The following is a 25,687-nucleotide window of genomic DNA, read 5'->3' on the forward strand; positions in this document are numbered from 1 at the left end:
GATTGTCCCCTTCTGATCACTCTATGCCATTGATTGTCCCCTTCTGTTCACTTACCGGTAATTAAGTGTAGGGATTTCCGTTAGGGCAGGGATCTCCGTTAGGGCAGGAATCAGCAGCTTGCTTCCTGGTGCAGAATGCCGGCTTGTTACTTTCAGTTTCACTCTGCACTGCAGCCAGGAGCAGACACGTGCTGCAGCCAGCATCAAGGAGACACACACAGGATCAAATATCGGGGGATGTCTTATTCACGGGTGAGTGTCTTATTTTAATTATTTTTTTCAAAAATCAGGGGTGGCTTATTTAATGGGGATGTTTTAAAATCGGGGAAACACGGTAGGCCATACCTGGCCTAAAGGCTGGAGTTTGCCGACCTCTGTTTTAGAATATCATTATTACAGTACATTCTAACTAGGAACATATTTGTATATAGTCAGACCCCCTTTTTTTAGGTACAGGGAGTTGCAGTGGGGACTTGTTGTGGAAAGGTAAGTCACCATGAGCAGGTGGGGAGCTGGGTTGCTGTAGTTAGGGAGTGGTAGGGGCTCACATAAATAGAAGGCAGGCTCTGTGTTTGAGCACCCAAACAAATTTGCTAAGTTTCATAAAGATATGGTTGTGACAAATACAGGGGTGTCACCCATGGATGTCACTGCTTTCCCTAACAGGCAGGAGAGCAGCCCATCTAGAAGGGTTGGAGGAGGCAATGCAGGAAGACAATTGGGAGTAATAGGGGATCCTTTAATCAAAAGGACTGTTAGAGTAATTTGTCGCCAGGATCTCCTCAACTGAATGGTTTGTTGATCCTTAAGAACCAGTTTAGAGAACTAGGCTGCAAGTTGAAGGGAATGTTCTCTGGAATATTACCTGTGTCATGAGCAACACAGGAAAAGCAGTGGGAGCTTAAACAGTTTAATGCCTTCTTAAGACCTGGTGTTATAGGGAGGGATTTGGGTTCTTAGAGCACTGGAGTGATATTTCATTGGGGTATAACCTATATACCAGAGATAGTTTGCACCTAAGTGGGAGGGGGGCTAATGTGCTGGGGGAGAGATTTAGGAGAAAGTTGGAAGAGTATTTAAAGCAAGACTCAGGGAGGTTGGCACAGTTAAATAAGATGGCATTTAGGTCAGACTGAGGTCAGTCACAAGTGGAAGTTGGATTGGGGATAGTTAGGGAAAGGATTATGGATAGAAATAAGGAGTTTCGCTTGTTAAAAACATTGGTGTCCACAGTACTTTTTGTTCTGCAAAACAACACGATATGGAAAATGCAGCAATGGTTTAAAGAGTTTGTTCACCAATGCTAGAAATCTGGCAAGCAAAATAGGAGTTGTAGGCCTTATTGCAAAAAAAGCACCATTACTTTGTTGGTATTGCCGAATCCAAACATTATTCTTCATATGACTGGACTGTTAACATTCCTGGATATAGTCTCTTTCAGAAAGACTGAGTAAAACGAAAAGGTAATGGTGTCTGTATATGAGAGGTGATCTGAAAGTATATGTGAAAAAATAAATTGTGTATCTGTGGGAGGAAGAGAAGAAGAGGAGAAGGAAAAGCCAGGCTTTTGAAGGGCAACCAGAGTTAAATTTAAAAACACAAAATTTTATTGTTCCAACAACAAAATGTTAAAAGATTAAGAGCTGTGTATCTATAAATGAATCCTAGGATAACATATAACCACTAGTTTCGCAAAAAATAGCAATATAATTTAGTATCATACTAGGTTAGCGATGGCAGTAAGATGTCCCACCCGACGTGTTTCGCCCGAACCGAGCTTCCTCAGGGGTAAGGGGAGACCTTAGAATTTATAACAATATACAGTATTAACAATTCATATATATGCATTGACTAAACATTAGACTGATGTTTACAATAAATTAATAAAGGAAAAAAAAAAGGAAACCAAACAAGACGTACTTAGTATTATTTCTGGGGCTTTTTACCGCCTTGTGATACCGAATTGCTACTTGTAAGTGATTTGATAGTGAGACCAATATCAATTTGGAGGTACTGTGATTTCGAGAGAGTAGAGTGCAAAGCATGGGTAAGTATGAATTACTATTTTAATAGGAATAAAAATGTGTGAGCACAACTGAAATTTATAGTGTGGTTTTGCTTATGTATTATATAGCTAGATAGTAGGGATACTGTAACTTAAAAAAAGATAGTGTTAATAAAGATAATGTAGCAAGTATTAGTAGGACATTGATTTACTAAAGATAATTTTTGGTGTTACTTCTAGGTATAAAATATATATTGAGAATGTTATGATGTAATTATCAAATTTGGCCCCAAGATGGCACCAAAATGGCATTACCTGTATGTTGCTAATGTTACTTCTAGATTAAGGATATATATTTAGGATGTTGTAATGTAATTATAGGTTAGGCCACAGTATGGCGCCAAAATAGCGTTACCTGCTGGTGTTTCCAGATGTCCGAGTGGATTGAACGGTGTGATAGAAGCTTGAAATGTTTATTCCAGGACTTTCATATGCACAATGGGTATGACATCTCTGTCTGTCTTTCTGTGTCAACCATTGTGCATATGAAAGTCCTGGAATGCTCTTCTAAATGAGCAGAAAGTAGAAGCCAGCCAAAGAGGACGAGGAATATTTGGAAATGTTGCGGAGGTAAAAGGTGTACTGTAATTACTATTGAAACCATTGAAACTTGAAAGGAACCATCAGGCAGGTAGAAAGCAAACCAAGAGAGAGCAGTGTCACCTATACAATTGGAGCACATAATTTGGAATTGAAGGGGGTGATTAACAGTGTCAAAATCAGAGGCAAGATATAGAAGAAGTTAGAGGGAAAAGTTGCCTTGTGACTTTGCTCTGTGGAGGTTGTTGGCCACTTTACTAAGGGCTGTTTCGGTGGAATGGGCAGCTCGAAAACCAGACGAATGGGTCATGCAGAGAGTTGGTGCTCAGGTATTTGGTAACTCTTTTATAGACAAGACACTCATGAACTTTAGAAATTTAGGGGAGAAGAGAGATAGGAGGGTAGCTAGACAGTAGGAAAGGGTTTAGAGAAGGTTTCTTCAGGATAGGGAAAAGAATGCCATGCTTGAAAGCCGAGGGGTAGATACCAGTAGTAAGGAAGAGGTTGAATAGTTTGGTTAGGACTGGGGCCAGGGTGGAGGAATGGGCACAGAATAGATCAGAAGTAATTAGGTCAAATGTACAGGTAGTAGATGGAGGTGATGAGAGAAGGGAGGAGATTTTATCCAGGGTAACAGGGCTAAGGGAGGTTGTGATGATTTACAGATGAAAGGGGTGGGTATGGTTGGAGTGGCATGGTGGGCAGAGACATCATCTCTGATTTTGTCAAATTTATCTGTAAAGTAGGTGGCTATGTCTTGGGCAGAGTAGTTGTGGGGGGAGCAGGTGTGGGGTTTAGGAGGGAGTCAATTGTTGAGAAGAGGCTGTGTGGGTTGGAAGCTTGAGTGGAAATGACAGAGGACAAATATTTTTGCTTGGCGACAGTGTGTTCAAGTGTTTTTGTCTGGCTTTGTAGTCCATGAAGTCAGCGCTGAGGCCAGATTTCCTCCACTTGTGCTCAGCTGCATGAACAGTTTTTTGTAGATGTTTTATGTGATTGTTGTGCCAGGGATTTTTTGGAATTGTTACAGCTTTGTTGTAGCTTTGATACATTGTAGATTATATTGATATTGTTAAAGGAGAAGACCTCCTAATTGATGTCTAGCTTTATCTAATAAATCAGCAGTTTGAGAAGAGGGCTGAGATTAGTTTTTAACTTCTAGATAGCAATTGGTCGATTTGCAATGTCTTCTGGGTTTTAGCATAAGAGGATGTTTTAATTAGTATTACCCACAAGAAAGCCATATGGGCATTCCACAATACAAGTTTATCAACATTATCTACATTACAGAATTCAAAATATATAGACAGTTCCTTCTGGGTAGTATTTGTGAACTGGGGATGTTGCAAAAGGAAGGAATTTAAGCGCCATAGGGATTTTCGAATACTATTCATGGAGTCATAAACAGTAATATATATGCACTTGGTCAGACCATGTGATGTCTCTGATATGGGCTTCCTTATTGGATTGAAGGGTATGCTTATCTGTAAGAAAAAAGTAATTTCATGAGTATGAATTGTATATTCTTGAATACGAATAAAAGGTGTAGTGCTTTTCTTTACTATGACGGAATCTCCATATGTCGTAAATGTCATGTGATGGAATAGTGTTTAATAAAGATGTTGAACATAGGTGTGTGGACAAATAACAATCCATAGTAGGATTGGGTATTGCATTGAAATCTCCTGCTCTATTCATACAGCTCGGATTTTCCTTTCAGAATTTATTGTAGAAGTTTATTATTAATTCTTACTTCACCTGTGTTTGGTACGTAGACATTGGTTAAGAGATAAGTATTGCTTTTGATTGTGCAAATTAGGATCAAATATCGACCAATGGTGTCCGATACATGGGAAATATACGTGAATGAGAGAGTGTCTTTAATTGCAATGAACCCCCCTTTCTTCCTAGGTGCATTGCCAAAATAAAATTGTTTATAATGAGGAAGATATATCTTAGGTGGGTTAGAGGAGACAAAATGTGTATAAATAACACATCTGGACGATGAGAATTTAAGTCTCTTTTCAGTATAGACCTTTAAAAAGGGCTATTAAACCCTTTTGCATCTAAGGAATACATTTTAAATGTCACCCAAATATCAGAAAGAAAGCTAACAATGAGCTTTGAGAAGGATTGTATTAATGACGAGGTAAGCCATAAGATTATGTTGTACAAGTAGCAGATTGTGTACAATAATATGTTTAAACAATAAGTAAAGGATCGATAGTAAGATGAGGATAGCAATTTCCACTGAAAAGAACAATTAAGGTGCAAGAGTTTTAAAAATAATAAACATTCTGGACCAAAAAGCAGAAAATATTGGGCAGCTATTCTGCTTTTTTCTTTGGGGATAAAAGGGTCTTGTAAAACTCAACCAGAAGAATGTAGATTGATTCGATTCCTAAGGTGAAATTTTGATGGTTATTAAGCACATGACTAATTTTCTGGTGGAAGTATGGTTATGAAGATAGATGCTGTATTTTTCATGACCACTCAAAGTAATCTTTGGTTTAGTATTAGTGGGAATTAGAAGATCAGGAGGTGATGTACCCCACTGGGAGAGTAATTTAAGTCCCGTCTCTATTGACATCAAAGTGAAGGATTTCACTTGGCTGGATATATTATTTTTGATGGGGTATCCCCACTTGTAGGGATTATCGTGAGATTGCAAACTCATAGTATTGGGGATAGTTTTTTGCGGAGCTGGGTGGTGTGTTGAGAGAGCTCCGAATATAGTGAAATCTCAGAAAATCTTTGTGGTAGCTGGGGATTTTTACTTGCCACTAGTATGGTTTGTTCATTTATAAAGAGTTAATGGATTGTCACAAGTATATCCCTAAGAACACGTTTCGTTATTGTTGTAGGTTTAGGTATACAATATGCTCTATCTATGATCAGGTCATTGGGTGCGGCTGACAGTAAAAATCATTAAAGGTAATTATACAGTAAAATCCGCAGATCATGAGGCTGTACATTCTCAGGGATGCCTCTAAAGGTAATGTTATTTCTTCTCTAGTGATCAAACAACATACCTTTTAATGTTATATCCAAAACAGACTGATTAAGGGTGGGAACATTTTCTATATTGGGGGGGGCTACGTGCAGTGTTGTCTGCTGTGTCCTTCTGAAAATTTATCTCCTGTTTAACAGTTCCCTCAGGCCTCCTGTGTATTAAGCATTTTGGTATGCTGAGATCCCGGGAAGAAGCAGGGATAGAAAGGAGCTCTTTGTTAGTGACAGCAACTGTATAAAATCGGCACACAAAAATTCAAATGGCGGACGACTCCTCTCAGTCACAGACAGAGCCATTCTCCTCTCTCCCCAGGTGATTAACTGACATCTCCAGATCTATCTCTTACCATTTCCTCATAGCAGATGTGGTAGTGATCTTTTTGACTACTCAGCAGAAGTCTCCCGCAAATTAAAACAGTTCGAGACCCTCTGTACTCGGCTCTTTTGTCATAGAATCCAGCCGACATTGGCCTACCTAGCTGCTTTACACCCGTTTGACCCCACAGTCATGCCATGGTGATGAATGTTTAGGCATATTAGCCAAAATGTCCCCACCTGCATAAAATGTTTTTGTTTTTGTTTAACTGCACCTCTCTGTTCCAGAGAAATTAGGGTTCAAGGTAGGAAAGCAGACAGTTTGATGGGCAGAGGTTTTTTATGTTTAAGGGGGTTTTTACATCTGTTCCCCACTTCCACCTATATTTTCAGTTTCCTGCACCTCCCCATTCCAGATAAATTTTGGTTAAAAGAACAAAAGCTGAAAGAAAAGCACAGTATTAGAATTATAGTTTGGTGACAGGTAGGTAAAAAATTTAAGGGCCCCACCCCAATGCTCCTTGCTATGGAAATGGATCCTTGGGGTCCTTAATTTGCATCTTCAATTTCAGACTCTTAGGTGCACTTATGAAACAGCAGCACAAATGTTCAATACTCACAGGTTTTTAAACTTGTGATCCCCATATCACAGTGTGTTTTATTGTTTTTGTTTTTTAATTTTTTGGGGGAAGACCCCTCCACTTCCCTCTTTACTGCCATGGTGGTAAAGACTGCAGGGTAAATTTGCAGCCTCCTGGGGTATTTGTGTCACATATCCCAGGTGGCTGTGGGCTGCTCCTTCTGTGCATCGGGACAGACATCAAGAATGTACCATGAGGTGCTTTCCTATAGTGTAAAAAGCGTGCTCAATTTCACACATGCCCAATGAGATCAGCACTTAATATAATGGTGAGCATCAGGTTCTGTTTGTGGACAGATCAAGTGAATTTTTTTTTTCACAAACCTTTAGCGTTACCTAGATTTAGCTCTAAGAGGCCAAATCTGAAGTTAGGCTGAATTCACACTGGCAGGTTGCATTTGGTGCGTTTACCCCTCACCTGTTACCAATCCCTAGCAGTTGGCAAGTAGTCATTTAGGAGGGGAAAATGGCATTTTACTGTTAATATGAACTAAGCCTAACTTGTTACACCACATTGATCACACTATTACACTATTAAAACATGGAACACTAGGCAGTTGGATTAAAATACACAGCACTAGACAGTTTGGGCAGAATATAAAAAAATACATAGCACTGGACAGTTTAGGCATAATAAAAAAAAATGGAAAAGTTGTATATTCTAACTAGCCAGGTATAGGGGGTAGGTAGAACACTGTCACAGACTACTTGATACCTGTGGCATAAATAACTGGGACCACTACATTTCCCCCCCCACACACACACTTTTTTACCATCAGGCTACAGCTTCCCAGCACCAGGCTGAAAATTTTTTCTAAGGAGAACATTGTTATATGTTTATAATATCCTTGAATGTTAAAGCGCTACGGTCCCTAAACAAGTGTATGGCAGTCCTCTGGCACTGACATAGGGCTGACATAACACTACTCCCAGAAAACATACCTGATGGAAAGTGATTTCCATAGGATGAAACAGCTATAGGTGCGAGAGGTCTCTCCATCCCTGGGCGTGTAGAAAGCTTACCCAGTCGAATATGAGTGTCCCATATATACTGTATAGTAAGACCGGGTAAAGGGGTGCTGGGTTGTAATAGGGAACAGTCCACCCAAGGTATGGACCTGAGATCATTTAGGAATAGTAAATTCTCCAAGATAACACACTCCTTATCATCTCTACTGTGGAACCAGTCCACCAGGCGCACTAAAACAGAAGCCTGGTAGTAAGATATAATATCTGGAGCCCCCACTCGGCCTTTGTTTTTGTGTTTCGTTAATGTACAAAACGCTATGAGAGGGCATCTGGTTTTCCAAATAAAGACCTTAAACAGCCTTTGTGTTTTACGGAGGAATGTGGCGGGTAAAAAAATCAGCACTGTTTGGAACACATAGAGCAGCCAGGGCAGGATGTCCATTTTTAGAGTATTAATACAGGCAAACCAAGACAGGGGTAAAGAATTATACTTCCAATGGTCCGAGTGGAGCTTGCTTTATAGGAGGGCATATTCAAGATCAAACATTTTGTGGGGATCAGAAGTAATGAATATTCCAAAATACTATAAGGCATCTGTGCAAATCCTAAAAGATGTGGTAGAACTGATGGACGAGATATGAGCTGCCTTTAGAGAAACATTGAGAATTTCGTTTTTGAAATAGTTTACTTTGAAGTTACTATATAGGCTGAATTTGTCAAATTCCTTCAATACAGAAGGGATTAAGGTATGGGGGGATGTTATATTAAATAAAAAATCATCCGCATATAATGAGGTTTTAAACTGAAATTTTCCTATAGTTATGCCTAATATATTGGGTTTTCGGCGTAGGGCCACTGCTGGGTTTTCTGACCAATGCATATAAAAGGGGTGATAGAGGGCATCCCTGTCTGGTGCCATTCAAAGTTTGTAATGAGTCTGACAGTGAGCCATTCACCTGTACTCTAGCGTTTGGTGAGGAATAAAACGCTGCAATTCTAGAAATCATACTTGGACCCAGCCCCACCTGGCTTAACGTCTCATACATAAGGGGCCAGCTGACCCTGTCAAAAGCCTTTTCGGTGTCGACTGACAGCATACACATAGGGGTCTTTGTAGCTCTTACGTATTAGGTCAACAGGATGGTTTTATTGGTATTATCCCTGGCCTCTCTCCCGTGTATGAACCCAACCTGATCCCTATAAATTAAAGAAGGCATGTATTGCGAAATCCTATTAGCTATCAATTTAGAAAAAAATTTCATGTCTACATTAATTAAAGAAATAGCCCTGTAATTTGAGCAAAGTGTGTGGTCCTTTTCTGGTTTTGGTATGACGGTAACATGAGCCTCTAGACTTTGTGGCGGGAAGGGTGTGTCAATCGAAATAGAGGAAAACACTCTGGTTAAAAAGGGGGCAATGTTGGAAGCATGGAGTTTAAAGAACCGTGATGTAAACCCATCTGGACCCAGACTTTACCCACTGGAGTAGATTTATTAGCCCTGAGGCCTGTTCCTCAATAAATGGAGATTCCAGGTGGGTAGCTACCTCAGCATCTAATTCTGGGAGAGCTGTCTCTGCTATATACTGTTGGAGGGAGGGGCCACAGAATTAGGGTGAATTTAATATAGAGTAAAACTTGTGGAATGTCTGCAGGACATCCCTGGGGTTGGAGGATATTTCACCCTTCGTGGTACAAATAGAGTGAACATATGTAGCCGACATCCATGGGTGTAGCCTTCTTGCTAATAGCTTCCCACATTTATCACCATATTGGTAAACTAATTTGCGAAAGCGGTCCCAATGGCATTGATGGGCTAGGTCATAAAGTTCAAGGAGACTAGGTGATGGGCTAGGTCATAAAGTTCAAGGAGACTTTATGACCTAGCAGCATTCAACTCTAAAAATGTGTCAGGGGACATAGTTTGTTTATATAGATGTTCTAAGGACCTGATCTTGTCGTTTAAGGTTTTAATCCCTTGTGCTCTAATCGTTTTAAGTCTAGCCCCTTGTTGGATTTAAATTCCCTGAATAACCGCCTTCATAGCTTCCCATTGTATGGACAGTGTGGTAAAATCAAAGTAGTGGTCTCAGATAAAATTAGTGATTGTGTCTGTGACAGCCTTTGCACATAGCACGTCCTTAAACAGGGAGTTGTTACACTTTAATGTCCAAGACTTAGGGCCTGCCTGCGGGATATGAAGAGTTACCGTGACTGAAAAGTGATCTGACCAGGGGCAGGAATCTATGGGGGCTGTGGGGTGACAGTCTAATACAGGGGGGGGGGGCTCACTATTAGGTAGTCAATACGGGAGTACACGCGTTGCGGATTTGAATAAAAGGTGTAGTCCTTAGTAGTTGGGTTTAAAGTGCACCAGACATCTATTAACCTAACATCCTGTAATTTAAAGTGGAAGGAGTTTAACTCTGAGTAGGAAATAGGCGTTTTCCCAGAGGAGGTGTCTATACGGGGATTAAGGGCAAAATTGAAATCTCCCCCAACTATCACTTGGCCCCCAGCAAATCCCTTCAAAATATCTAGATATTGTGTGGTAGCTGCCGATGGTTGATGGTTAAGCGCATAGAGGGAAGTTATTGTAAACTTCTTGCCCCATATGGAGGTCTTAATAAGCAAATATCTGCCCTGAGAATCAGATAAAGTGTCTAGAATCTGAATTGGTAGAGTTTTATGAAATGTGACTGATACTCGCTTCAATTTGGACTCCGGGCTGGAGCTGTGAAACCACGAAGTGTAGTAATGGTTGAGGAGAGTAGGAATCGTATTAGTCTGAAAATGGGTCTTCTGTAGAGTCAAGATTTGAACTTTCACCTTATGCTGAGGGTAGAGTAACTTTGAGCGCTTGTTGAGGTTATTATTACTCTTAACATTAAGGGTACGAATTTTCAACGGTTGGGCCTGTTGTGAATGTGAAGACGTAATTGTTGCGGGCTATGAGGCTAGTATAAAATGTATGTAGGGGGTGGTGTGGGAACGGGAGCACCAACGAACCCGCACTGGTGGGGGTTAGGGCTAAAAAGAGGGAATGGGGTATGGGGGTAAGCTACGGAAAGGGATCACCAGATGGGCGAAATGGGTCGAACCTTCGCCCGTGGAGTGAAAATATAAGGTAGGTAAAAATATAATCCCAAATTTCTGTCTATCTAAGACGGAAGGCCTAAGTGTCGGTGTATAGCTGGAATAAATCGATCACACCCGGGGAGACCCACAAATATACATGGGGGGGGTCTACTATTAAATTAGATAACACTTTAAACAAATATGGTAGTCAACATAATGAAAGCACTACAATGACCTGGGGAAGTAGCCATATCTGAGCCCATGGGGCTTCACATTGGAAGGGGTCAGGACCCATCTCAGAAAACACCAAAAAAACGAGAAATAGAACGGACCTTAAACATTCTTAAAATCTCATTTGAGGGGGTTGGTTGAAGTGCTATCGCTCTTCCCTGATGCCCCAGGCCGGATCTAGCCCATAAAAAAACGTGTGACACATGTGATGGATAAAGGTGTTGGCCGTGGAGATCAGGAGGAGAAACACCAACAGAGCAAATAAAATAAACAAATAATAAAACATGAATTGAGTATAACTACCCAGCCGTACGCTTCCTATGGGTGCAGTTCGGAATGTCTTTGTACTTTAGTATAAGTATAATTTTCAGCTGAAAAAATAAAAAGCCGGGAGAACAGGGGACCCAGGGATCCCCCCAAACCAGGGGAGCAAAACCAATTCAGGGTATATCCTCCAAAAATGTAGCCCCTGTATAGCGTTCCACTGCAAAAGGGTTCCTGAAAACTGTCTCTACAGGAGGATACTTTGGAGAGTAGGGAGAAACCAACAGGGGATAACCCCTAAAATACTTGAATGTTAAACTCTTCATGCAAAACCATTACAAGTTAGGCTGACTTAAAGTGTACAATGTCCACTAAATTTGGTCGGGCTATGGTCCCGAAGCCTGGCCATATTGGTTAATTACTGGTTACGTTTTTTTCACTGCTTTTTAATTCTTGTATTCTCAGGATATTTACCTTGTTTCTGAACTGCTGCGCTCCACTTTAGATACCCATGTTAGTATACTGGCAACACCACTATGGCGTTGGGGGGCTTTCATCCCCCATTTTGCTTTAAAACGGCAGGGAGCAGCGTGAGAAAAGATTCAAGGCCTGTGGCCCTTTGTTGAAGGTCTTTGTTTATTTATATGGAGCAGTGTGTATCAGTGTATTGTTATACCTTGAAGGACTGCTCTTGCCTATCTGGTGAGAATTTAACAGATGTACTTTTGTTATTGGTGTTATTTGTATCTCTGTTTTAATATGTTTTAATATATTTAATTGAATCTCGTCGGTGGGCACCAGCTTACCGGTGTTGGGTACCACTTCCCCAAGTAGGGATAGCCGTCCTTTTTGGGGGGTTGATCCGCTGATGTTTCTTGCAAAGAATATTTTGTTATACTCAGCTGTGTTTGTTTAGTTCTCTACAGGGAGCTCTTTATTTTTCTCTCCCCCCCCCCCCCCCCCCCCCTCGTTTTCTTTTTTTTTTCTTTTTTAGTCTAACCCTTTATTTTTCTTGCCCTCTACCAATTTCCACACCCTTCCATTCTGTTTTCTACCTTCCCCATGGCATTGCAGGTTACATCCCTTGATGCAAAGGGTTTGAATTCCCCTATAAGAGAGCGATCATTCTCCGAGAACTACATAGACATAAATGTCAAGTGGTGTTTCTTCAGGAAACGCAATTCCAATATGACCAGATTCAAAGACTAACAGACTGACATTTTTATATGGCCTATCACAGGGCCTCAGTGAACTCCAAAACCAAAGGTTTAGCATGGAGCTGCACCATTCAGTGGACATATGACGGATCTTACATCCATCTGAGCAAGATTACACGCACTATTCAGCAATGCACAAATCCTACTCCCGGATTGACCTTTTTCTAGTTAATCACCATATGGTCCCATCGGTTATTTTGTCCACTATAGGAGAAATTTTTGTGTCAGATCATGCACCTATATCTATAGTACTACAGGCGACACCTGATGTCCCTAGAACATATTCGTGGAAGTTAAATGAATCACTTTTGGAGTGTACTGAGATACATGATAGTATAACATCACCCTTAGGATTTTTTTTTAATTTTTAAATAATTCATCAGTGTCTAATCGGTTATCTTTGTGGGAAGCAAATAAGTGCTATGTCAGAGGTCTTTTCATACAACAAGGCAATAGAGCAAAGAAAGAAAGAGAGGCTAGACTGAACCGACTAATTTCGGAGCTACATGCTTTAGAGCTTTTAAATAAGCGTCAACAAACCCCAGACACAGAACAGCAGATCATACTTATCAGGGAAAGAATTGGGGAACTCTATTGTTTCAAAATGAAATATTTACTCACCAAATGTAGGGGATTCTATTATGAACACTCCAATAAGTGTGGCCAGAGCATTGGCCAGAGTGTTAAGAAAAAAGAGAGCTATAGCATATATACCAAGTGTCACTTCTGAGATGGGGCAGCGGAAATGTGCCACCCCAATTATAGCTGAGACCTTTCGGTCCTTCTACGAAAATCTATATATGTGCATATTTACACAGAAATCTAAAGCTTCGTCTATCTCACTTACTCCTAAGCTTATTGAGGAGATATCGCCTTTCTTCCCATTTAAATGGGCAAAAAAAGCTATCATTTAACAAATTTTCTACCATTGTTAAATTCAGTTAGAAGGGACTTACAGAACTGGGGTCAACACACCTTCTCCTGGTTCGGCAGGTGTAACGTACTCAAAATGAATGTGATGCCTCGGTTGTTATACTTTTTACAAACGTTACAAGTACACTTACCTCATCCGTTTTGTATAGGTTTCGACGTGAATTCCTACATTTTGTTTGGGGAGGGGATTCTGCTCGTTTACATAAAGAAAATTACAGGGAGGGATGGCATTCCCTGACCTGCTTTTAAATCAGGAGGCGGTAAATCTCGCAAGGTGACTGACTGGTGTAGGCACAAGAGACTGAAACCTTGGGTTATGATTGAAGAAGCAATGTCCCTCGTTTTACTAAAAGGGGCGCCATGGTTGGCGCCTGAGTTGATGTCTGGGGACCCAAGCATCCACTTATTGACCCAACATTACAGGTCACCAGGAAATATTTTAGAATTGAAGGGCTGCAGGTTTATCCATCTCCACTGACCCCACTGTTGGGACACCCAAGATTTTCCCCAGGAATCTTTGATCAAGTGTTCTGTGCATGGAGGGAAAAGGGGGTGTTCAGGGCATGACATTTTAGGAATGATACGGGATAGTCTTCTACAGAGATATTAAAGTCAGACCACTCCCTACCACGTCTAAATGCCTGGAGAAATCTCCAATTGATGTATTTACTTAACTCTCTTCTATCCCCCTCCCATTTTGACTGACCTCTATCCATGCTGGAATCTGTGTGTAGTGGTGAGGGGCCAATTCATGGCACCCTCTCTTCTGCATATAGCTTGTTGTTAGAGAGATCAGTCTCATCCCCTCTACCATTTGTTACAAAATGGGAAAGAGACTGGCATATGGTTTTCTCTTCAGAACAGCTAGAACACCTTTTATACTTTGGACATAAAGCGTCAATCAGTAACTCCTACCAGGAGTTGAATTACAAACTGCTGATCAGGTGGTACAGAGTTCAAACTCTTCTAGTCAAAATCTATCCTTAGGCAGACCGTAGGTGCTGGAGATGCAAAAATGAGCTAGGTAGTTTGATTCATATATTTTGGGATTGTCCTCTTTTGTCCCTTTTCTGGTTACAGGTAGCGGACATAATAAAAAGACCTAACAGATGTATCAATTCACAATAAGCCAGAACTTGCTTTACTACATGTGTCCTCTTTTTCAAAGAAAAAGTACCATAACTCTTTTGTAAAGCATCTTTGGAATGTTGCTAAAGCTTGCAATGCAGTACTCTGGAAACTTCCCCACAAGCTATTTCTCAGTGGTTTGCGCCAATTACCGAGAGTATGACAACAATGGAAGATTTTATGGCTGCTGGAGATGGTCGTACAGAGAAGCTTAATAGAACATGGTTTTTATTGGTTTCACTATACCACTACTACAGTATTGGCCGATAAGAAGTGCAAGGAATGATGCTGTTGATGATGTTTGAGTTGCCTCAAAGAATCCTGTGTGATTTCCTATATGTCTACCTATGTGATAGTAACTAATATTCTCTTTGAATTTTAAATCAGTAATTGAAGCGATGCCTTCCTTTTGTATGCTTACCTGGTTGCTGAATACAAATGAAAAAAAATAAAATAAAAAAAGAAGGTTAAGTGGGACAAGAACTGTGGAAGGCTTTGAAGGCATAGCACAGGAGCTTGAATTTGATTCTAAGGTGAAAAGGAAGCCAAAGAAGAGATCTACAGAGAGAACAGGGGTGGTGAGAAGGATGGATAAGTCTGGTTGCAGCATTCATAAAAGATTGTGGAGGAGAGAGTCGGGTTAGTGAAATACCAGAGAGGGAGGATGTTGCAATGCTCCAGATGAGTGTGTGCAAGGAGTTTGGTTGTCTATGCTGACAGGTGGGGCGGATTTTGGAAATGTTGTGCAGGTGAAAGTGACAGGACCTGTTCTGAATATGGGGGTTAAAGGAGAGAGCAGAATTGAAGGGGACGCCAGGACAACATGTCTGAGAAGAGGGGCGAATAACAATGGTATTAACAATTAGAAGCATGTCAGGGGGAGATTTGGTATTTGAGGGGGAGGGAAGATGAGATCTGTTTTATCCAGGTTGAGTTTTAGAAACCTGTCAGCTATCCATGATGAGATGGCTGTTAGGCAGCATGAAACCTTATCCAGGACTGAGGGAGACAGGTCAGGGGTGGACAGATAGATTTGAGTGTCATCAGCATACAGATGGTACTGTTAACCAAAGGAACATATGAGACTACCGAGTGAGGAGTTGTACAGAGAAAAGAGAACCGGTCCAAGGACTGACCCTTGGGGAATACCAACAAGGAGTAGATTAGAGAGAAGGAATTACCTTGATTCAAAGAAACTTGAAAGGAGCGGTCATACAGGTGGGAAGAAAACCATGTGGGAGCAGTGTCACTGATAACAATGGAGTTCATGATTTGGATTAAAAGGGGGTGATCAACTGTGTCAAAAGCTGAGAAAAGATCTAAGAGGTGGAGGAGGAGGAGGAGGGAAAAGTTGCCCTGAGACTTAGCTCTGATGAGGTCATTGCTCACTTTAGTGGAATGGGCAGCTTGAAAGCCAGGCGAGTGGGTCAAGGATAGACATAGTGTTTAAATAGTGAGTCTACAGTGAGCAGACACATCATGTCTGAGTTTGACAATTTTATCTTTAAAATAGGTAGCAATGTCTTGGGCAGGGAAGGTAGTTGTAGGGGGAGCAGGTGTGGGATTTAGGAGGGAGACCATTATTGAGTAGAGGCTGCGTGGGTTGGAAGATTAAGAGGATATGACAGCAGAGACATAATTTTGTTTGGCAAAAGTGAGTGCAGTGTTAAATTGTTCCAGTCTGGCTTTGTAGTCCATGAAGTCAGTAATAGGGCCAGATTTCCTCCACCTGCACCCTTGCACCTGCACGAGCAGTTTTTAGTAGATGTTTGGTGCGATTGTTGCGCCAAGGTCGAGGGTTAGCAGGACCAGGGTAGGGCAGACCCAAAGAATAAGTATGCTTCAACTGAATGGCAGTTTTATCTGTAAATGTTATTTTAGAGAGAATGGGGGTTAGGGATATAAGGCAAATTGAGAACAGGTTGTGGTCAAGGTTGTGGATATCTCTCTGCCATTGACCCGGTCTGGTATGTGGCAAAGAGCGGCAAGAATTTAGGAAGGTGGAAGTTGAGGAGGTTGTGATCGGAAAGGGGAAATGGTGAGTTGTTAAGGTGGGTGAGATTGCAGAATTTGGTAAATACTAGGTCTAAAATGTGTCCAGCAATGTGTGGGCTGTTTATGTTCTGTGTCCAAAGGCAGAGGTAATTGAGAGCAGTTTGGCTGAATGATAGTTGGGGTCATTAAACATAAACATTTAAGTTACCAAGGATGAAGGTGGTAGCAACAAAAAGGGGTAGGGGACAAAAAAGATAGATGGAAGGCGCTTTAAAACTTTACTTTATTGTATGCTGCCAATGCTGGTGTCCCTCTGTTTTTGCTAGGGAAACCCTGACACCAGTTTTGCATTTTGCCTAACCGCTTTTTGATTGAATAACTTATACAAAAATGTATAAATATATTCCATCTTTTTTATATATGCCCATGTATCTTTAAAATTTCTTTTCCAAAAAAAAGTGATTTATTGTACAATTAGATATATATTTAATTTTGTTTGCCTAACCTGTGAAATTTTATTTTATTTTAGTGACAAAGCACCTGCAATCTCCTCAGGATTTAAATATTATTCCAAGTTGTAAAGTAAGTTTGTTCACTGAGATAAAGTAATCATCACTTGTGCACCAGAAATACCAGTGTCTTTATCCTCTTTTGACAGAATATGCATGCATCTGAAAAGGAATCCACTTCTGTGTGTAATGTTCTGTTTAGATGCCCACTAACTGGGGAGTTACTAAGGAAGGAGGAGAAGGAATCCCACATAAGAAAATCCATAGAATCAGTGAGTGTGGGAAAAAATAATGCTTTTCTAGCTAGAAAAATAAATTTATTTTCATGCTTTTTCCAGATAGACTAAGCTTAACTCCCTTGTTCTGTCCATATTTTTCCCAGCTGTTAAGTACTGATCCAATTTCTGCGTCAATTATGAAGATTTACACTTTTAATAAGGATCAAGACAAAGTGAAAGTCGGAGTTGAGACTATAACAAAGTAAGTAAGCATTCTATTGTTTCTTATATCATTTTTTTAGCATTACAATATTTCCTAAATTCAAATAGCAGTGTAATAGAAGCACCATTTACCTTGACCAAGGCAAAGAAGGATATTCATAAAATGGAGATTTATATCAGTCAAGAGCCATCGTAAAAATGACTGTAGGGGGGAAACTACAGTATAATAACTTTTTTTCCTGCAAGGAAATGAAACATTACACAACATACAAGTACATTTAATCATTTTTTTTTAATAAAAAAAAAAAAGACATGAAACGGCTGGGTTTTAATTGGCAAAAAAATCACATATGTATTTGGCATAACAATTAGTATGCCCCAATCACAAGTAACAATAGGTAAACATAGGTGAATCACAAATCACTAAGGCAGCCCCATGTAAACCAACATAAGGAAGTGCCTTTTTACTAGACATACTGTATGCCCGCCTAAGCATATGGTATATAGGCAGATGTATATAACGTCTCTACCCAACGCGTTTCGCCAGAGGACTTCTTCAGGGGTCACGGTGACATCATTACAAAGATAGGTGGTTGTACTGATTCTGTTAGATCCTGGGAAGCTTTTTCTTAGGATCATGTATACACCAGGTTAATTCCTATAGAAATGAGTAAAGAAACAGGTTAAACTGCAGTGATGACGGGGCATACAAATAGGTTAGAAGACCACTAGGATCTAATATATTTCTGGGGAGGCAAATCTAAGCAATCTAAGAAGAGTTACACATTCTCTCTATATTATATTGTTCCATTATATCTGTTTGTTGCACCTTTTTTATATACTTTCAAAGCAAAACTAAACCTTAAATATAAAAAATTGCAACTGAAGGTTTACATAACTGCCTATGTATTCATTCATTCACTCTATTAGAAGGGTTTCCCAGAAAGCAGGTATCTGTTTCAGTACCACAGAGCGGAATGGTGGACCCTCCGTGTCACCAGCACAGTTGTCAGAGATGTGCACGGGGCACAGAGTGTAAGCAACCGCCCAGTCGTCTCCAGAGCCTTTAGAGGTGAGGATGTTAGTCTGCAGGCATTTGCCAGGTTGAGGCCCCTGTGCATGCAGAGGCTTGTGACTGCTGACAGGAGCAAAGTGTGGTGCAGGAACATGAGACAGGAGCATGATCAGACAAGCTAGAGGTCATGGTGTGGGGGGTGATCAAGAGTAATCAACGGTCAGAGCCAGGGTTGGTACTCAGGAGAATCACCAACAGAAACAACTGGTGTCTGGGAACGGAGCCAAGAGGAACTCCGTGCTAATTTCCTGTTGCCAGTCACTTTCTTTTATCAGGAAAAACATGTGGCAGATGGGAAACACATACCAGCAAGTAAGAAAACCCACCACCAAAGAGAGTTCTGGAGCAGAGGCAGCTCAGGTGGTGTTTGAATTTCTGACAGCAGATAGAGTGCTTTTGCTGAATATTCTGAATCCCTGGGGTAAAGGGGCAGCTCTCAGAGAATCACGACTTAGACCAAGAAGTGACCAGCAGACAGGATTACTGAACAAAGCTGCTGCTACTGCTGGCTGCAGAGGAATGTGAATTGGGTGATACAGGCAAGGGCACAGATCCCCTGGTCCTGCACGGATTTGTGACAGTATCTGGGATCTACGTGATTATGTGACTGCGGATAAAGGTGATATATGTAAACAAACACCACAAAGTTGACATGGCATATTCATTCTCCCACACCAAATTAGAAAAATGCAGATTTGTCACTTGAAAATATAAGCATTTCTCTACATTTATTTATTACCTAAAGTAAACATTTTTTTTTTTGTAATGGAACACCTTATTTTTATTTTAACCCCCCCAGCGGTAATCCTGAGTGTGACTCTGGGTGGATTTTACTTGCTAAAAGCGGTAATCCCGAGTCACACTCGAGGTCGCTTTAAACTTCTTGCTGTGACTATTGTGTGTTTCTGCTTCCCCTGACTGTATACGTGTGTGTGTGTGTGTGTGTGTGTGTACCCTTACATGTGTGAATATATACCTTAGTATATGTGCCCTATGTGTTCCTCCTATCTGATGTTTGTCTGCCATAACTATGTGCACATTCCCCCTAAGTGTGTAAGTCTTTCCTGACATGGTCCATGTCCTGCCTTTGACTGCAAGTGCTTATGTGCCATCTGTGGGTGTTTGCCTTTTATGTGTTTCTTTCCTTTCCTGAGTATATGCATTTATGCCTTGTGTGTTAGACTCTTTTTTGACTGTGTGTTATGTCTATTTGTGTGTATTTTACCTATCTGTTTATGCTGTGGCTGTATACTGTGTATGACATGTATGTGTCTATCTGCCCCTACTTTTTGTGTCTGTGTCTGTATCTGTCTGTTTTACTTTGTATGCTTGCACTTAATGTATGTAGGAAACTTACCTGACACTTGGATGGAAACTTTCCATCCACCCTATTTTTACAGTGCTTTGCAAAAATATTCGCCCCCAGTGCTTGTCCTGCATTATTACTATATGATTTTCCACAACATGACTATCACTTTGAAGGTGCAAAATACTTAGAAACAGAAAATGTGAGTGTGCATAGGTATTCGTCCCCAAATCCTAAAACATTTCACTGCAATGGTAATTATTGTGTTGCACTTCATTCAGATGTTGCTTTCTGTTACTGTTCAGCTTATGCATCCACCTCCTTGGCCACTGCGCACCTTCAGCTGTTGTGAATGTGCTAGTACTATATTTTGCTAGTACATTTGCACTCATCTGTACTTGCCCTTGCAAACCTAAATGGCCTCACAACCCAATCTGCTGAGGACAGGAGTTATTTCTGGCCATTTAATGTAAGCACATACCAAGGAGGGCATAGTCATTTATCTCAGGCATGGACTTTTCAACTCATGGTGACTGGAGATACAGCCTTGGCTGAGTAAATGATGAGCCCTGGTGGGCTGAGACTGCTGAAGTAGTACTATGTCACCTCCAACAGGATTGAAGTCCAGTTGAATACATTTTTCATTTCTGCTGCTGGAGTTTCAATACTGAGTGGAAGCGCACACCACTAAAGCACCAGTTCTGTATTGGCATGTCAGAACAGCTAAAAGATGAATTGGCCTAGGTAGTGTTGGAATCATTCCTTGGATAATTCGAAGCCTCTAAGAAAAACTGCAGGCTGTGTGAATGCAAGTCGAGTACAAATGGGAACAAATGGGTCTTTGGACCCTCCTGAATTTTTCAGTTCCCCAAGATATGCCAAACCCAATGCAGTTAGGATTCGCAAGACTCTCTCCGTCAAGCGAGGAGTATTAGAGATGTTTCCGGACCAATATGTGTCTGTACTGCAGAGGTTCCGGTCAGAAACTGTCCAGTCTGTTCTCTGGGTAAGACTGAAAAAAAACTTTCCTCTTCTCCTTTTCTTGCGGCTTTCTCTGCAGATGTCTCACTCTTCTTATTCCTGCAGGCCCTCAAAGGAACCTTTGAGGTCCAAGCAATTTTTGACTCCAGAGCCTGCCACTTCTTGCTTGATGCCTCCCTCACTCAGCAATTATGTTTATCACTTTGCCCTAAGACACAACTTTTCCTATTAAACCTGCAGAGGGTTCCATCATCATGCCTGGTCGCTTATCCAATGAATCATTTCAACTGCTAACTTTTCTTCCTCTTTATAGAATAGAAAATAGAAATTTCGACGTTTTTACATCCTCATCTCTTCATTATTCTTGGTCATCCTGGGTATACACTGGTTACAAGACACAACCTTCTTGTCAAGTGTTATCAAGTGTCCTTCTCAGACTGTTTTCTTTAGTTCTCTTTGACCAACTGCAAAGTTTTAGACAAGAAGGAACTAATTCTAACCGTTTACCAGGAGTATTGTGGATGTATTTGACCAGAGAGGCCTATAACTTCCTAAGGATTTGGGAAGGGGATGAAAGAAAGATGGCATTACACCCCTGCTTTGGTCACTTTGATTTGGTTGTGACGCCATTTAGTCTTTGTAACAACCCTGGGACATTCCCAACATTTCATTTCAAAGACAGAGAAATTTTGATGCCTCTATGGTCCTCATTTGGATGACCATGATCATGGATGATTTGGATTTGATGTAAAACCATGTAATGTGAATTTGAGAAAAGGAAAATTCCATGGACCCTGAAAAGTTTTCAGCTGTATTGAATTGGTCAACTCCAGTGGATAGGAAGGGGGTTTAACGATTTCTGTGTTTTTCCAACTTCTACTGGACATTCATTAAGAATTTTACATCTGTAGTGTGTAATCCCTGTCCAAGCTCAGCAGTGCTCATGTCGCCTTCCCTTGTGCCCATGGAGCACAGGAGGCTTTTGAAAAGGCTTTTCAAAAGTAGACTTTTTACAACATGGACAATCCCCAGACCAAACTAGAAGGTCCATAGACCTTATATTGGTACTGCATACCAATTGGGAACAAGGCCTTAAGAGGGAAGCCATGCTGCTATCATTAGACATACAAAAGGCATTTCATAGCTTGTCCTGGCCATGTTTATATATAAAACAAAATGGGGTTTGTGCCATATTTCACTAAGTTCAGCTTGGTACGATGCCCCTACAGCAAAAATTTCTCTGCAGGGTCGTCTCTCTCCACTTTTCACCATCAAAGGAGGAACATGGCAAGGTTGCCCCCTCTCCCTTTTATTGTTTGCCCTGGCTTTGGAGCTGTTAGCAATAGGCATTTGCCCCTACCGGATTATCAGAGGCATTCGATGTGGGGCAACCAAACACAAATATGCCTTATTTGCACATGACATAATATGTGTACGTTACATCCCCAATCTTTTGAAGCTGATAGATAATTTTTCCATAATTTCAGGGCTACAAGTGAATTGCACCAAATCCCAAGTGCTTAATGTTAACCTACTGGCCCAGCAGGTTGACTAAATCAAGAGTAACTTTGACTTTCTGTGGGGCGCAAAACATCATTACAGTACCTAGGTATCCAATTTACATCAACATATCAGACACTCCACCAGGCCAAATATACTCCGCTTATTGGAAGGATTGTGTCAGATTTACAGAAATGGTCTAAATCCCCACCCGTTTGGTTCAGAAGGGTAGCAAAGGTTAAAATAAATGTGCTTCCAAGAATATAATATCTCTTTCGAACACTGCCAATTTTGGTGTCTGGGCACTCTTTAAATCACCTTTAAACCCTAATATTGATGTTCATCTGGGGGGGGGGGGGAGAAGCAGAATTCAAAATGCTGCCATGTACGTACGACGCCTAGGGGTTCCCTATCTCCTGCAATATGCCAACACCTCTCCATCTCCTAGAATCTCATTCTAAAATATCACCCCACACTCCTTTAGCGCCCCTTTTGGATAACCCGGAATTCTCCCTGGGAAGATGTAGATACAGATTTAGTTGGTGGATTGGAAAAGGTTTTCTGCGAATAAAAGATTTATTAAATGTGCGAGGAGTGCTCAGTCTTAAATATTAGTAAAGCAAAATAGAACCTCCCACAAGTGAATACTTTTGATAAAGACAGATAAAATTATGTGTGTATGCTCTAAACTCAGGCAAAGTGCACATTCTGCTCTTCATCTTTTGTAAGTTCTTGTACTTCTATAGTGGATACTAAAGCCCAAATCTCCCTTCTTTATGCAGCCCTTGTGGCTCCAGTTACAATACTTTCCTATATGCACTCTTGGGAAGCAGACCTAGGTAAGACATGGGAACTGGATGAGTGGAGTGAGAGAGCTCATTCACTGTCTAGAGTATGTATCAACTCGTCCTTGGTAAAAGCAAACTATAAAGTGTTCCTACGCTGGTACCTAGTCCAAGAACCCATAGCCAAATACAAGCCCTCTTCCTCACCATTATGTTTTAGGGGTTGCGAAGCAAGAGGCTCGATGGACCACATTTTGTGGTCATGTCCCATAGCTCAAAATTATTGGTTGGAGTTGTTCCATCTTCTTTCCTCTATTGTATAGGTCGAGATAGAGAAAACTTGGGAGGCTGGAATATTCATTAAGTTTAATCAACAGCTCCCTAAATATGTAAATATGGGCCAAACTTTTTCTGCTTGCTGCTCGTATAACATTAGCTAATGTGTGCAAGAAAGACAATATTCCCATGGAACCACTTACCTCAAAATTGAACTAGATCATGGTAAATGATAAGCCCTCAAACACCCTCCGTCATACTTTAGGCAAATTTGAGTGAAAAAGAAGGTGTCATTAATTACTCATCACATGATGGGAGGTAAAAAGCGTAATAGTTCTAAAATATATACAAAAGATGTCTCCTTACAGTGATGTAAGGGAAATATGTGCAGAACTGTTTTTTTGTCATTTATGTTACTCCGTTGTTGATTGCTTTCATTGTGTATTGGTTAGGCATGTCCTGTTTAAAAGGTAAAGTTGTTAATTATCAAGTGCCCGACAGAGGGCTCACTATGTATCGCTTGTTGATGTATGACGTTTGTCAATTCTTTATAAAATATGTTAAAAAAACTCAATAAAAGATTTTTTTTTTAACAATCGTGAATGATTTTCAGATTTGTTCAATTCGACTCAAATGACCTTTGTTTAGCTAGAACAAGTAGAAAATGTAGAACACTAAATACTTGTATTGTGGATGTGGACTTGTAAAAACATTCTAATGACTTGTGTCATCTTTCCCATGAGTTTGTCTCCCTTGGGACTGCTGGGAGCTCACTGGCTTCCCAATGCCAGAGGGAAAAATAGCTCCAAGAGAAATAAAGGAGCTTGTAAGTTACTTAGTTTGCTTTATACAGAAGACAGTTGGTATTTCTGGTAACTAGGGAGGGATCTATGAGGATGTAGTTAGTTGCTATTGTTTATTTTTTTCTACACTTAGATTTTTATTAGTATATAAATTGTGTCAAATATAAAGCTCAATCAACAATACAAAAGGTATGTCAGTTACAATGATAAAAAAAAAAAAATACCGTATTTTTGACCGTATAAGACGCTCCGGAATATAAGACGCACCCAATTTTAAAGGAGGAAAATCTAGAAAAAAATGATTCTGAAAGATTATTCCCCTTCTGATCACTCATGTGCCATTCATACCGGTATTCCCCTTCTGATCACTCATGTGCCATTCAAATTCCCTTTCTGATCACTCTGTGCCATTCAAATTCCCCTTCTGATCACTCTGTGCCATTCAAATTCCCCTCCTGATCACTCTGTGCCGTTCTTACCTTTTTTTCCACTGTACGGCAGTTAGGGCAGGGATCAGCAGGGGGTGCTGTGCCGGCTTCTTTCACTCTGCACTGCAGCCAGGAGGAGACACACTCTGCAGCCAGAGAGGGGGGGAGACACACGCTGCAGCCAGCGAGGAGAGGAGACACACGCAGGATCGGGTATCGGGTGAGTATCTTATTTTAATTATTTTATAACACATTTGTCGTATAAGACGGACCAACTTCCCCCCCCCAGTTTTGGGGAAGATAAAGTGCGTCTTATACGGCAAAAAATACGGTAAGTGAAACAATCAAATACCAAAGATAGCAACAAAAGTGACATTTACTATTTATCTGTTAGGAAGGAAGTTGGGCAAGATATCTTCCATTTGTTGTAGTAGCATAAAAAGAAACAGAATAATACTTATTTCTTTAAGTATTACATTAGAAAAAAAGGGTATATTTAAACAGGTTCTGTGGATGTTTTGTAAAGGTCAGAAAATCTAAAGAACTCCCAAATGCCTCAGGTTTTGAAAAATTTAGCAAGACAAATTTAGACTGATCAGGAAAACGTTGATGAAGTCTGGTTGGTTTAAAACACCAGCATATCAATATTTATAAGAAACTTCTTGTATATTGGTACTTATTCAGCAGCTATGTTCCAAAATATAGACATTACTCCATTGTGTATCTGTAAATTTGGCATGAACGGTGTTTTTCCAACTAGTTCTCTATTTATGGCACAAGATTATATAAGTAGCGATATAGAACAGAGATATACCGTTAATGTTCTACCCACTGCATTTATAAGTAGTGAATCTGCAGGTAAGTGCAAAAAAGAAACTGGTTGTCATCATCTGAGAAGTTTAAAGATGATCTATCTCATTATTAGTTGTCACACTTACCTCTTCCTCACTAAAGCGCAGGCATCTCCCGCCTGCGCATGCGGGCAGTTCTGACGCTAACGCCAAGCTTTATCAAGTCTGTCCAATCTGCTGGCCAATCAGAAAAAAGCATCTTGACCAGCCCTGGCTATTTAACTAGCTCACAGACTGCACACTGTGTACTTGCAATGTGTCTCCATGCCCCTAGTTCTGTAAGCTAGTTCCTGTATACCTGTTGGCTAATTCATTGTTTCCTCTGTCAAGCTCCTGCGTTACCCATCA

The 25,687-nt window shown here is 40.6% G+C and overlaps 1 protein-coding gene across 2 annotated transcripts in view; it reads left to right on the forward strand.

Moving 5' to 3' along the window:
• Positions 1–25,687, forward strand: part of UBXN6 (UBX domain protein 6) — a 132,483-nt gene that overhangs the window by 37,762 nt on the left and 69,034 nt on the right. For both annotated transcript variants that reach the window (XM_072405065.1, XM_072405066.1), the window contains exons 4-6: positions 16,915–16,967; positions 17,044–17,166; positions 17,277–17,374. In XM_072405065.1, coding sequence (XP_072261166.1) covers positions 16,915–16,967; positions 17,044–17,166; positions 17,277–17,374 — 274 coding nt within the window. The remainder of the gene's footprint in view (positions 1–16,914; positions 16,968–17,043; positions 17,167–17,276; positions 17,375–25,687) is intronic.

This window comes from Pyxicephalus adspersus, chromosome 3, assembly GCF_032062135.1.
Source record: "Pyxicephalus adspersus chromosome 3, UCB_Pads_2.0, whole genome shotgun sequence".
In the NCBI taxonomy this organism is placed as follows: Eukaryota; Metazoa; Chordata; class Amphibia; order Anura; family Pyxicephalidae; genus Pyxicephalus; species Pyxicephalus adspersus.